This window comes from Pectinophora gossypiella, chromosome 20, assembly GCF_024362695.1.
Source record: "Pectinophora gossypiella chromosome 20, ilPecGoss1.1, whole genome shotgun sequence".
Taxonomy (NCBI): domain Eukaryota; kingdom Metazoa; phylum Arthropoda; class Insecta; order Lepidoptera; family Gelechiidae; genus Pectinophora; species Pectinophora gossypiella.
This window is the reverse complement of record NC_065423.1, coordinates 5,671,557-5,685,953: the sequence shown is the minus strand read 5'-3', so window position 1 is coordinate 5,685,953 and position 14,397 is coordinate 5,671,557. Positions and strand designations below refer to the sequence as shown.

Below are 14,397 nucleotides of genomic sequence, written 5' to 3'. Positions count from 1 at the left end.
TTGTGAACGAATAAAGATACTTCTAGAACGATTCATCTGCGTATCTTCGAACGGATAAAATACGTACCAATCGGCACATCTGTCGGTAGATGTAAAAAGGCATATGTCTTCGGAGTTATGTAGCAGTTTCTTTGTTCAATAGGCTATTTCCAAGTACTTACTTTATTTCCATTAAACGAGCTTCCCATAACGCGATGCAATTCATGCAATATCGAGACAACTGACGATTTCAGTATTATTGAGTAGCTAAGCTGACAACCTAGGCTAGATATAAATAACTATTTACAAATTGTCAAAATGTCTTATGACATCGGGTTGTCGTCAAAAATACCGTTTAAAATGGTCAATCATCGATATTTTGTTGCATATGGTCTAATATTGGCAACCTTACCCTTATCGGCATCGTACTGCCGAAGCCGTGAGAAGGGTCTCTAATGTGTAAAATTAACGCCATCTATCGTATAACCGTATCGTATCGTGTTTCCTTATAGCGCCACCTTGTATGCAGTAGCGTAAATAGTAATCATCGTTGTGGTGGTGTAGGTGGTAAGTTTTCGTTATATTTTTACAAAACTAACGCGTTATCGCGTAAGTGAACGCATTATTTTCGCCTGTCATCATGTCATGTCATGAGTTGTCAATCGATGTCAAATACGTGGCCCTGCCGAACGAAAACAAGCTTATGTTCGCGTTTATTTACTAAAAATATATATTTTTAGTGCAATTATTACAATAAATAAAACACAATGGAGTGCTTAAGAAGATACTTATATGTGGCGACAGTTTTAGTAACCCTTTTATTGAGTACAGCCAACTCTTACACTATTACAGTGGATGCACATGAAGAACAGTGCTTTTTTGAAAATGTTGAAGCCGATACAAAAATGGGCAAGTATTTTATTGCTTTATAAATGCATTCGCAACATATTGTGAAATAAAAAACCATTCGAATGCAGTATATTAACTACATAACCTATAAGTGCCTTATTGGTTCTTTCGAAACACTTTCTATTGGCGTTCTGTATGGTCTAATAAGAACAAACGTATATTCATTCAGTGTAATAACCTTACTTATTTCAGGATTAACATTTGAGATAGCTGAAGGGGGTTTTCTAGACATTGATGTGACAATCACTGGTCCCGATGGCGCGGAGATTTACAAGGGTGAACGCGAGTCCTCCGGCATGTACACATTCTCTGCGCCCACGTCTGGCCGCTACACATACTGCTTCAGCAATAAGATGTCCACAATGACACCTAAGGTATGTCTATATGTATAATAATACTGCCAGATAAATCATGTTGGGTACAAATATGTTACACTTATTTATACCCTTTTTTATTCTAATAAGTCTATATCTAATAACTTTTTAGAGATAAGGTTTAATTATTATGTACTCTACTGTGTAACCTATACCTACTTATACCTAAAATAAATAATTTATATTCCATTCTTACTGCCAAGGTATACTTATAGGTAGTATGTTTGGTTGTTGTCCTTTTAACACATTGGACAAAAATAAGAACTTCTACTCTTATGTTGTGAAACCACTACTGTACAGAGCATCATATTGCTAAAAGTCACTACATTTTTTCTTATAACTTTTAGTTAAGAACTACTACTAAAACATACCTACTAACTACTACCTGGTTTTAGAAATTTAGACTTCAAATCATATTGTAAATAGGTAAATTACTTTGTGGTACCTCTCTTAGGTTGTAATGTTCAACTTGGAAGTGGGAGATGCGCCACACAAGCAGACGGGAGAGAAGGAGGAGGCGGTGGACCACAACAAGCTAGAAGACATGATCAAGGAGCTCGCCACCACTCTCAAGACCGTCAAACATGAACAGGAATACATGCAGGTACGGATATGAGCTATGTTTTTATCTAAGAATTACCTCAATATTTGTGTCTATGAGCCCACTATTTGATAAAGACCTCTTTACCTCTATTTTATATTCACATATTATAAAGTTATTCTGCAATAGCATAACTGTTCAATTTAAACATTAGCTTTTGTGAATATCAATTAAATGAAGTTAATTCGATGAAGTTAATATTGTTGTGATAAAGCATTAAAGGTAAAAATTAACCATCATGGTAACACAATCTAAAAATATAAATAATTTGTATAAACATATAAAGAGAGTGTATTATTGTACTAACAATTTGTAAATAATAATGAAGAATAAAGTTTGTGAAAATATATCACTGTTTAAATATCCACATGTAATATATAAAAATATGTTCAAAAGTAATAACTTTATATTCAAATTGTAATTATTGTTGTTTGTTCAGAATAGACTCTCTCATGGCTTTCCCTCAGGTTCGTGATCGCATCCATCGCTCTATCAACGAGAGCACGAACTCCCGCGTGGTCATGTGGTCCATCTTCGAGGCGTCAGTGTTGCTAGTGATGACTGTCGGCCAGGTCTACTACCTCAAGAGGTTCTTCGAGGTGCAACGCGTTGTCTAACCCACCTCGGTGAAGATTTTTATAATGTCGTACTTTAGTCTACTCTTTCGGTCAAACATTCATTCTACATTATTATTTGTTTCCTTTAGAATACCATCAAATTATTATTTATTTTAAATATATGTACTTTTTTGTTGTTGATCGAATATTCTCATGAACTCTCTAAAAGTATGACATTATTAAAATCATCTGTTCCTTTTTTAGTTTTATATTACAACAGGAATGCCTTTCTGAATACCTGCAATGATGTTATTGGACAAACGGAACAACAAATTGATAAATGATATTGTTAGAAATGTATTCAGAAATGATTCCTGTTTCAAGAGTGAAACATGATCTCGCTCCCAGTTGCGCTCGTTTCGGTTGCCTATATATTTGATCATTACTGTCAATTTTTTGTTATATTCACTGTTTGATTTGTAACAACTGTTTAAACATCAAATTCTTCCAGTGATGTAAACCAAATTGATCATTATTTTAAGTGCTATGATGACTTAAACAAAGCATATATCTAGTATTATTAATTTTACACAACCTAATGTATTCATATTGTAATTAGAACTTTTCACGCTTTTCTTATATTATTTTTCAATTTGCAATTTGTCTTAGTTATGGCTAGTAATTCGAATGTTTACCAACATATCCAAGCATTTATGTAAAATGCGCGCAAATAATATGAAGTGAGTTTGAGTGTAATCATCACAATGGGAGCGGGAGCGATCTGACTGCGTGACGTGACGTTGTAAGTATATAGTTATGTTTCCAAGAGTAAATAAATTAATAAAATTGTTTGTACAATATCGCCTTTCACTTTACTTACATAAATGGCGTCCGTTATTCTTATTGGATTAGACAGAGCCCTAAGTCGTCTGCAATGTCTTGTGATCACGTGCAGATGTTTAAACAAATGGTAACTTATAAATAGTTCATTTGAATACAAAAAGCAGAAGTAACAAAGAAAGTACGGTCGAAAGTTTAATCTTGAAGTTTGAAAGTAAAACAAACAGATTGAAATTCAATTTGTTTATTCCTAAAGACAACAATATTTACGTACTTATAAAATTGTTCACAGTAAATAACAACAATTGAGCTTCTAAGGCCTTTTGTGATACAACTTTCGTAGTGCGACGTATAATAACAAAATTACAAACTAAAATGGATTTATTTTTCAACAATTAAGTATCTAGATTGTTTTTAAAAAGTTAAACTTTTCCGTTAAGTTTAATTCTCAGGATAAAAATATACTATGAGACTCGAAAAATGTCTAAGATCACTCGTATAAGTTACTTTAATAAATTACTTCTAACATGGGAAATAGACCAACAATTTCCTCACAGCTTAAATGAAACATTCTACATCAACTCGGTTACATTTAAAAACACAGTCTAAGAAGCGTAGATTCTTAGTTCGTTATAATTTAACTTCCTCATATTTTTGATTCGACGACCGTTAAGTTGTGCTCGAATAGGGTACGCTTCATTAAGTGTGGGCGCCCGCTTGAACCCATATCTCGTTAGAATATCTTGCTATTTATTCCTATTAAACTGCATTCCTAGATAGGCAAATCAGCGCCGGACGTTGCTATGACAACATATATATCAATGAGGATATTAAACTGCTTATTTCTCACGTCAGCCCCCGCGCATATCGCGCACGTGCGATAAATGAACCAATCCTCGCTTGTGCTCTTCTGTGTGGTCCGATAAATATACCAATTCTACTAGCTTAATTTACAGTTTGCGCGGTATGAGGTTGCCATGTTACGGGTTCAGAGGTCGCCACTGTCGAGTGTCCTTTGCAGTATGTTACAAGGTGGTCATCCGGTCGAGACGGCCGGTGATGAGCGCGGAGACGGAGGTGCCGGGCGGCAGCTGCTTCACGATGGCGGAGGCCGCCGGGAGCTCCAGCAGTACCGTGGCGCCGCACGCGCTCAGGAGACGACTGCTGCACTGTAGGGAAAGTGGTTATTCAAAGCAAATATAAGATACACGAAGAGGGAGAAAAAAATGAAGAAGAAAAATGCAAAGTGTGAAGTGAAGTGCGAGAAGTGTGTCAGAATATCTCTGGTTACCCCTGTGAGATGAGAGCAATAGATGTGAGTTTATGTATATTATATAAAACTAACGATGCAAAAAGTCGCTGTTAAAAAGTTACCTGACTGCCAATAAGGGTAGCTTGGAACCCGTCGGGGCCGATGCTGAGCGTGGCGCGCGCGTACTCGGGCCGCGGGTCCAGAGTCACGGCTGCGGTGAGCCGCGCGCTCAGCCGCGGCCACGCAGCCCCGCCCCCGCCGCCGCCGCGCAGCGCTCGTAGTACGAACAGGTGGCAGCACACGTATGCTGACACTGGGTTGCCTGGACACAAAACGATTTGGATAAAAATACATACGAAACAACTAGGCACTATAATATCTCCGCTCCACAACCGCGGCTGAGCTAAGTTTACCTTAGCTCCGCTCAGTCTTACTTTAGACTTCAAACGTTAGGGCTGCGCGCGAACCATTGTTTTTAATTTATAACAGTAGTAAGTTCGAATTGTGAAATTGGACGCAGTTCTTTCGTCCGATTCGAATTTAGTTACTTATCTTTTTGACTGATTGATGACTAAAAGATTCTCGCGTAAGTTGTACTTAGTACCTACCTAATGTTGGTTAAATTAGGCATGTAGGTGGCAGCCCTCAGACGCCACACACAAAGTTGCGCGCGTACGATAACCTCAAAGTGTAGTGTGTGTAAAGCGAGGTTTTTTTGTGTAAAGCCTCTGGGATATGATAATAATTACTCCTAAAAGATAAATCACTCAGTAGAGAAAATTTCGGCGATGTTATCGGCGGCTACGTGCTAAAATGTGCCTAAACAGTCAAGCGTAGAGTTGTTACCGCCTCGCACTGCCCGGCCTCACAGGGCGGCAGACGGTCCGGTGCTGTCCGAATGCTCATAGGTAAAAAATGAGAATAGGTACATGGAGTGACCACCTGACCACGATGTGTATTGTTTGCGATGCTTACCAGGCAGAGCGAAGATAAATTTAGTCTTTCCATCGAATTGGCAGGTGGCGAACGTGGTCGGTTTGCCAGGCTTCATGCGCACGCGCCCGAAGTGGAGTGTCGCGCCGAAATCCTGCAAGAGACAGCCAGTATGTTACAAAATCCTACTACAGTACGTGAGGTCAAGTTATATGAAAATCTGTGTTTTAATATAATAAGTACGTAATGTATACATGTGTGACTAACATGCCCAAAGTGATAAAAAATTGTCACAGTCATTTTATCGATTCTGACGATATAATTATGTCGATTGGTGCTAATAAATTAACCCAAATAAGTCATGTCGTATGTCAAAATACGAACAAAATCACGTGACACGCATGTTAGGGAAAAGATGTAACTTATCGATTTCGACAAAATTGCTTGAATCGATCGAAAATTTTATCACGTTGCGCATGTTAGCCCTGCTGGTTTCTCAGATCTTGTAGCAGTCATGAAGTACTACATTTGTACCTATTCGGGCGGACAAACTTAACCTAATGTTAATAGTTGCCATCCTTTACTTACAATATATGCAAGAAAGAGACGCAATTGGGATATAGTCGTGAGCTTATGTACGGTCACGAGCATTAATATGTATACACTTTGGTACCATGTCACATTAACTTTTTTGATAAATTGAACTGTAAGTCTCACTAAATGTCAAATATGTTAGTGCAACAGAGTCCTAAAGTGGGTACATTATATTGCTCATGACTAATATAGTAGTTTTTTTTTATGTAAATACCTTGGTGAGTACAGGTTTGAGCAGGTCCCGCTCGCCCATGGACACGCCGCCGGTACACACCAGTACGTCGGCCTGCGCCAGCGCACTGCTCAGCGCCGCCACCAGCGCGCCCGGCTCGTCGCGCGCTATGCCGCAGTCTATTGAGTCGTAGCCGTGCTCTCTAAGGAAATACATATATATGTATACGTAACGTAGTACCTAGCTTTAACGATAAATTGATTTTAAATAGATCAATAATTGTTATCTGCACCTGGTGAGCCCCCTGATATAAAAGCTGGATCCGCTCCTGGTTTTCATAGTACCTCGCCCTACTGCTTTTTCGTGCTTATCCACTCTACAAAACTAGAGTGAATAGAATAAGTAGATATATTCACTTACCATCAGGCGAGAATGTACACAAAAACCTATTTTAAATCAAAAATAGTAAAAATAAGAATGAGACTCACTTAAGAAGCACTCTCAACATGGTTCTGTTAGAGTCGCGGATGTGGGCGGGGCGCAGCTTCAGTTCCGATGGCTCCTGCAACTCGTTGCCCGTCGACAGCAGCGCTATCTGTCGATAAACATCAACAGTAGGGCTATCATGCGCAACGTGATAAAATTTTGTCACGGTCGTTTTATCGATTCTGAATCATGTCGTTTTGTCGATTAGTGCTAATTATGTGAACCCAATAAGTCATGTCGTTTTGTCAAAATACGAACAAAATCACGTAAGACGCATGTTAGGGAAAAAAAACACTTTTATCGATTTCGACAAAATTTATTGAATCAATCGATAATTTTATCACGTTGCGAATATTAGCCCTGCTGGTATAATATACACACGGACGGAGATAGTTCAAGTCCGCAATGCCCACCGGTTCAACAGAACACACGCGCTCCCCTGTAGTCCTTAGCGGTTTTTAGGCCATTTACTTACTTATTACACTAAAGTAAGACCCAGAGGGGGTGAGGTAAATCTAGCTCAGAGATCGAGAGGGCGCCGAGAGTTACCTTTGTACGAGCTGTATTATTCTTTATTCTATAACTGAACGCATTCCACGTTTTTACTTTACTCTTTGTCCAGAGGGGTTAAAAAGGCCACATCGAAGCAATATTGCTATTTGACATTTGCGCATATAATAGTAAGTGCGCAATGCAAACAAATGTCAAATAGCAATATTGCTTTTTTATGTGAATTGCTTCGATGTGGCCTTTTTAACCCCGCAGAAGTCTTTATAATTGTAATTCCAGTCTCAGGCTTCACTTCGACAAAAGAAGGGCTATAATGTACGGTCACGAGTACTAATGTATGTGTACACTTTGATACCATGTCACATTCACTTTTTTGACAAATTAAACCTTAAGTCTCATTAAACGTCAAATATGATAGTGCGACAGGGTTCTAAATCTAAAGTGGGTACATGATATTACTCATGTACTATTTCCACGCGACTCGATTGCAGGTAAAGACATCAAGTAAACATTATCAATAAAAGTTAGTTTCTCCCTCGAGTTCTCGAGTTGCTTAACCGTTCTGTAGAGGTCGACAGAAATAGCTTATTGTCAGTGATACACTTTCTCAGAGGTCAGTTGTGTTTTGTTTACTACATACAATGTTCCATGTAGCGCATATAACGAACTTTTTTAAACTCTGTAATTGTGTGTATTGTTGACTTTGTCCTGTGGGTTATTCCCGTACATGTGGAGCAATGAGGTGGTGCAGATAGGACTTTCCCTTCTGAAAGATGGAGGCGTTTTCTAAGCCTTTAAATATACTTTATACATGGTCTTAGTGTTTTTTCCCGTTTAGGCGCAGAATGTCCAATTCGCAAAATGTCCAGTTCGCAAAACGTCCAATTCGCAGAATGTCCAGTTCGCAAATGGTCCAATTCGCAAAATGTCCAGTTCGCAAATTGTCCAATTCGCAGAATGTCCAATATTCATCGTAACGTGATTAATTTACTAATTAAAAAAGTTGGGTTCTAATGCTAAGTCAAGTTATAAGTATATACATATAAGTGGTCCACTGATTGTAATTTTAAACCTACGGGACTCTCTCCTTTAAATCAACAGGACTTTAAAAGAGTCAAACTTTTTAGGGAACTGTTATACAAACGTGACGTCAAATACAAAGAAACCACGAGACAATTGGAAAATAATTAGGCAGTTTGTTTTTGGAAAATTTGAATTGTATTGACATTTAGATATATATTATAACAGTTCCCTAAAAAGTTTGACACTTTTAAAGTCCTGTTGATTTAAAGGAGACAGTCCTGTAGGTTTAAAATTACAATCAGTGGACCACTTATATGTATATACTTATAACTTAGCATTAGAACCCAACTTTTTTAATTAGTAAATTAATCACGTTACGATGAATATTGGACATTCTGCGAATTGGACAATTTGCGAACTGGACATTTTGCGAATTGGACCATTTGCGAACTGGACATTCTGCGAATTGGACGTTTTGCGAACTGGACATTTTGCGAATTGGACATTCTGCGCCTAAACGTTTTTTCCGTCGCAAAAGTATAGAATTGAAAATAATTTAAAAAAGCACTAAAATTTTCATGAATTTTCCGACCGGAAATTGCACTTGATATCAACTCAGAATCATGGTCTAAATCAGTAATCGTTACAATGTCTATTTACGTAGGTATGTAAATAAGATTGAACACGCATAATATGCCATCTATGAGTCTAAATGCGGAAAATAGGCACCATTATCACAAGCACCTTATAATACGTTTTTCCAGTAAATATATTGTGTGTGCAATAGTATTTTATTATTATTTATGTCTATCGTCCTTTCTACCGGGCGTATGTAGTATGATTATTATTACCTTAGGGTTAGCCCGCACCGTGACATTCTGGTACCCAGCCCCGGCCAGTACACCGATCTGTCCAGCGTCCAGCACGTCACCTGCAAACATTTATCGTAGAAGGGACTTTAAACCTAAAAAGCCAGCAACGATACAACGAAAGTCACCTAAAAGAAATTTCTTCCAGAAAACCACGTAATCATCTCCCTAAATTTATACAGGTCACAGAGTCCGCTTACTTACATACATACATAAACTCACGCCTATTTCCCACCGGGGTAAGCAGAGATTATAGAATTCCATTTGCTTCGATCCTGACACACTTCTCTTGCTTCCTCCACATTCATCAATCGCTTCATACACGCACGCCGGTTCAGAGTAGATCGTATTGAACCTTTTCTAAGGACATCTCCAATTTGATCATCGTAAGTCCTTCTCGGTCTTCCTCCGCCAGCCCTACCATCAACTTTCGCTTTATATACCGCTTTTGCAATTCTATTATCCTTCATCCGCTCAACGTGTCCAAACCAACCTAACATTCCCTTCTCAATCCTAGTCACTAGCCGCTTACTTAAGCTGAAGATTTGATAGGTCCGGTTTTTTTACAGAAGCGACTGCCAATCTGATTTTCCAATACAAAGAGAAGGCTAAATCACAGGTTACTGGTTATGTCACATATCTCCGAAAACACATTTCTCATGTGGATTTCCTCACGTTATCTTCCAGCGTAAAGTAATAACACATAACATAAGCTCACGACTATATCCACTAGTAAATAACTAGTTTAAAACAAATAATATTTTCTATGAAAGGGCTAGTGGACATTTACCTTTATCCGCAAGCACAGCGCCCATGGGTATATCGAAGCCGATGGGGCGCACATCCTGGTTGGGTTGCGGCGCCACCATTATCTCTACTTCTAGCTCCGTCTGACCATCCTCTGACGCCGTTATCAGTTTCGTATCCTCCACCTGGAGTAGTACATGTGTTATTTAAAATACAGCTGGAATTGGAGGATGAAGGAGACTCAGCATTTACTAGGCGGAAATAGAAAGTACATTCGTTCGATAACATCTCACTGGGAAAAAGAACATACATAAACTCACGCCCATGTTCCCCGAAGGGGTAGACAGCGCCACAAATAATCAGAAGACTTTTTGCAGCCACTTTTGACACATAGTCCTAAGATGGATAATGATGAACCGTATGGTGATAGGAGATCAGCCTATCGCCCATATAGATTCATCATTTTGGTAGGACGCAGGGAAAAATAAATTCATGAAAATTCCAGTGTTTTTTATAATTATTTTCAATTCCATACTTTTGCGACGGAAAGTTCCACAACTCAGAATCAGGAGCTGAATCATCCCTCTCAGCATTCGGTATGGGGAAAATATAGGGTCTCAAAGAAGTCACGATCTCAATGTGAACATGTTTGACATCAGCTTAAAGAGTACCTAAAATTGTTAATTGCTCATGGTCAATGATTTATCTTTAAATTCGTAGCGTTACATATGCAAATTGCGTGATGTAAATGACGTCAGAATATACATTGTAATTACATGTGTTCATCTCAAAAAACAACAACTGAATTGTTATATGTAGCGTATAAAAGCAAGGCCGGGCTATTTAAAGGTGACAGAATGTTTATTCTCAGAATTTAAAAGCTATATTTATGCTGGACTTTGGACCAAATGACTACTACTTTCACCAGAAACAAAACAACACACTATTTCAGACGTCACGCCGGCGCCGCCCTCGATACTGAGGTTCATCAACCTAAATCAAATTACTTTCTTGTGGGTAACCTTCAATACTGGATTTGGAGCGAACCTAAAACAGAACGCTATCAGCTGCTTATCTTGCCGGAATTTTCCTTGAAATCGACAGAGGGATCAGTCCTTTTTTAACACGTAAATGGGCAGATCACCTCATACCATACGGTTCAGCATATCCATCTTAGGACTTCGGAACGAAAGTGGTTACAGGTTGTCCACAGCGGCGCTGCCCCTACCATCACCCGCTCTTCGCTGCCATTGAGAACATTTCAATTTGCCTTTATTAGATTTGCCGCAGATGGCATTAACTACTTGGCCGCACAAGTGGGGAGCGCTAAGGGCTGTCATCCGATACAAAAATTAAGACAACAGGCCTGAGGGTGCCCAGTTTGGTGCGTACCTCGGCTCAGGGCGTCGCCTAAGAGGGTAAACATTTCAATACAAATCTAAGCATTTGAACGCGCCGCTTCCGCTCCGCCACTTCCATCGTGACAAGAGCTGCTGCGGGTTCGAATCTGGGGTATGCGCCTCCCCTCTTTCACGCCATTCTTTCCGGTCCCGTGCAAGTCTCATCCACTGCTGTCCGGCATACCTAGCAATGTCATCCGACCATCGGACTGGTGGTATGCCTCATATGCATGTATTACCTGCACGACACAGTCGGCGCCGCTGGGCAGGGCGGCGCCGGTGTTGATGCGCGCGCACTCCCCGCGCGACAGCGGCAGCGTGGGCGCGTCGCCCGCCGTCAGCGCCGCCCGCACGCGCCGCACGCCGGCGCCGTCCGAGCTCAGGCAGGCGTACCCTGGACATGCAATAAACAATAATAGGTATTACGTATACACCAGTAACTCTGCGCCTTCACCAATTCAATACAATAACTCTTTATTGCACACAAAAGCAACACATTACATAAATAAATAGATATAAATAATAGGTACAGTCATGAGCAATATAACGTACCCACTTTAGGACTCTGTCGCACTAACATATTTGACATTTAGTGAGACTTACAGTTCAATTTGTTAAAAAAAGTTAATGTGACATGGTACCAAAGTGTGTACATATTAATGTTCGTGATCGTACAAAAGGCGCAATTCGTATCGGCCGCCGAGCTTGATTTACCTCACCCCCTTGGGGTTTTACTTTGAGTAAGGGGGAGGGCGCGCGCTCAGTCTGTCTCGCTCACTCCTATGTGCATGCAGGTGCTCTGCATCCCATTCTTGAGGACAGGACTTCTATTATGAATCGGAGGTGATATGGAGCATACTCCACCACATTTTATAGCGCACGTTGGCAATATGACGCGCTAAAAAGTTTAGCTTCTTTAGAGAGTTTATATTATAGATAGTTTCCCTTGTGTCGCATCTGCATGTTAATAAAGTCACGAGTAGTCACGACATAGTTGTATAAATGGAAGCTAGCGGAACTAAATAGATACCTACTTTCAAACAGCTATAGTAGTAGAGTAGTAGTTATACACATAGAATGTATTGTTTGTGGAATGTTGTTAACAAATTTATATAATATTATACGTTTTTACGTTTACGTTTTTATTTATAAGTTTATTTATAAGTTACGACACATTATTAATACGACGTCGTCAAACCCCGAAAGGGTTACCCACGACACGTACGTTGCATTGTACAGTGTACTATTTACGATACCATTATCTCAAACTTGGTAGGTATGTTTTTATAAACAACATACTAAACTCTTTTAATAGCCTGTCCTTCGTTTGCTAATTAAAAATAGATAATGAAATAAGTTGATTTTTTAGAAGTAATATCCACGGTCTGGTGCCTTAGGTAGGCTTTGGGATCGAACTTGAATTTAAAAAAGAATTATTAAGCTATGTACTCACCGTCTTTAACAGACGCTGCGAAAGGCGGCATGGGTTCCTTCGCCAACAATTTTTGAGCCACCACTCTGCCAACACCTTCCTCAATCGACACAATCTCCATATGTGCAGTCCATTGCTTCATCACCTCATCCACTATCTTAAACGCCTCAGTCATTTCCATCATTGGATAAGGAGATTCTCTAGGCCTAAATGCTACTTTCGACATGTCAACATTGCTCGTAAGCATATGATGTGGACATACATGACTGAATTGCATTGAATTATGAATAGTTCTGACTTCAGTCAATTCGTTCTTAATTAATGAGATTGCATGAGATAGTACTGGTTTTACAACTTCGATCAATTCTGTTACTGCTTTTTTGCTACCAGGGAAATTTATTATTAATGTTGAGTCTCTCACACCAGCTACGGCTCGTGAAAGCATCGCCATGTGCGTTTTCTTCAAGCTTTCTATAGTAAGAGCTATAGGGATGGCTGGTACTTCTCTATGGATAACAGCTTTCGTTGCTTCAGGAGTAACATCTCGTTGGCTCAAACCGGTACCTCCAGTTGTCAACACTAGATCTACATTAGCCTCATCGCAGAAATATTTTAGTTCTTTTTCAATTATTTCCCTCTCATCTGGGATGATTATTGTATGTAGGTTGGCCTCCGGGAACATTTCTTTGACCACATCGGCTAATGTTGGACCCGATGTGTCTTTCGAATGATCTTTGAAGCAGGTGTCACTGATGGTGACGACGGCTACTGCCTTGACCATCTTGGCTGCTCCTTTAAAGTTATGTTTAAATCAAGCAATAAACTTTATCTTTTGTTAAATCCAAAAAGAATAGAAAGTTTTTATGTAGGTATATGATAAAAGAGGTACAATATAAAAAAATATATATATTAATTTGCATTGATATTATTTATTTAAGTATACAAAGAATTTAACCAGTAACCCAATTACTTTATTATTATTCATGCAATAATAGCACTGGTATGATAAATTAATGAACATTTTACATAAAAAAATATGAAGGTATTTTTTAATTTTTTACTTCCTTGGTTAAAAATGTTTATCTTCTATTTACAGTACACACTTATACTGTTTGCTTTCCAGCTGGTATTTATTATACTATCATTGATGGCTTATGGATAACGATTAAAATATAAGATATGTACTTACAATGTCGCTGTGCAGTGGTCAAGATAATATGATAATTTGTTGACAGTAGTAAAACGGTTATGAATGAACTAATGATTGCCTGCGGAGATACTGTTACATCACACGTGTACGCAATAGACGAGCTTGATAAGAGAATAGAAATACCGGCGCGTGATTGCAATGTTATGTATCCGCTGATTAGGGATCTGTAGTTAGTTGTGTCAAAATACTAAACTTGTCATAATTTGAGGGTATTTTTGTTTAGTAGTATTACAACAACTCAAAAGAAATAATTTGCTTGTAGGTACCTATGTGTAAAGCGCATTAAAACAATACTTTAAATTTATTTGTGCTGCGCTATATTATTTATTACGTAAGCTGTTTAAACTATGGATATTAATTCCATATTTAAATATAACTGGTCCTGAACTTGAAGCAATAATCATGTTATATTAACAAAAAATAATCACGAGAAAATAATTTAGTACGGAACCTTTACAAACTTCACACAACCGACACGCGCTTGGCAATTTTCCTTACGTCAAAATGAC

General features: G+C 38.8%; 2 protein-coding genes across 3 annotated transcripts; one reads left to right on the top strand and one right to left on the bottom strand.

The window, feature by feature from the left end:
• The first annotated feature begins 639 nt into the window (after positions 1-639).
• LOC126376065 (transmembrane emp24 domain-containing protein 2) lies at positions 640-3,278 on the top strand. 2 transcript variants are annotated; one of them, XM_050023230.1, is made up of 4 exons: positions 640-888; positions 1,081-1,262; positions 1,717-1,866; positions 2,331-3,278. In XM_050023230.1, exons 1-4 carry the CDS (start codon positions 747-749, stop codon positions 2,478-2,480), a joined length of 624 nt encoding a protein of 207 aa, XP_049879187.1. In that variant the 5' UTR covers positions 640-746; the 3' UTR covers positions 2,481-3,278. The 2 variants fall into 2 exon arrangements, with proteins under 2 accessions (XP_049879187.1, XP_049879188.1); XM_050023231.1 differs by lacking the exon at positions 2,331-3,278 and adding an exon at positions 2,150-2,210.
• A 210-nt stretch (positions 3,279-3,488) lies between these two features.
• On the bottom strand, positions 3,489-14,386 carry LOC126375999 (gephyrin). The gene is made up of 10 exons (XM_050023144.1): positions 13,868-14,386; positions 12,700-13,470; positions 11,486-11,640; positions 9,890-10,031; positions 9,082-9,161; positions 6,700-6,806; positions 6,254-6,413; positions 5,488-5,599; positions 4,635-4,834; positions 3,489-4,429 (listed from the first exon to the last, which is right to left on the bottom strand). The coding sequence occupies exons 2-10, from the start codon at positions 13,457-13,459 to the stop codon at positions 4,286-4,288; spliced, it is 1,860 nt and encodes a 619-aa protein (XP_049879101.1). The 5' UTR covers positions 13,460-13,470; positions 13,868-14,386; the 3' UTR covers positions 3,489-4,285.
• Between the last annotated feature and the right edge of the window lie 11 nt (positions 14,387-14,397).

Excerpts from the sequence above, each read along its gene's own strand:
- LOC126376065 (XM_050023230.1), top strand. The coding sequence starts at position 747 with ATGGAGTGCTTAAGAAGATACTTATATGTGGCGACAGTTTTAGTAACC. Across the intron at positions 889-1,080 it reads TGAAGCCGATACAAAAATGG|GATTAACATTTGAGATAGCT; the intron begins GCAAGTATTTTA and ends TACTTATTTCAG. Across the intron at positions 1,867-2,330 it reads ATGAACAGGAATACATGCAG|GTTCGTGATCGCATCCATCG; the intron begins GTACGGATATGA and ends GCTTTCCCTCAG.
- LOC126375999 (XM_050023144.1), bottom strand. The coding sequence starts at position 13,459 with ATGGTCAAGGCAGTAGCCGTCGTCACCATCAGTGACACCTGCTTCAAA. Across the intron at positions 6,807-9,081 it reads CGGTGCGGGCTAACCCTAAG|ATAGCGCTGCTGTCGACGGG; the intron begins GTAATAATAATC and ends GTTTATCGACAG. Across the intron at positions 6,414-6,699 it reads ATGTTGAGAGTGCTTCTTAA|AGAGCACGGCTACGACTCAA; the intron begins GTGAGTCTCATT and ends GTATTTCCTTAG.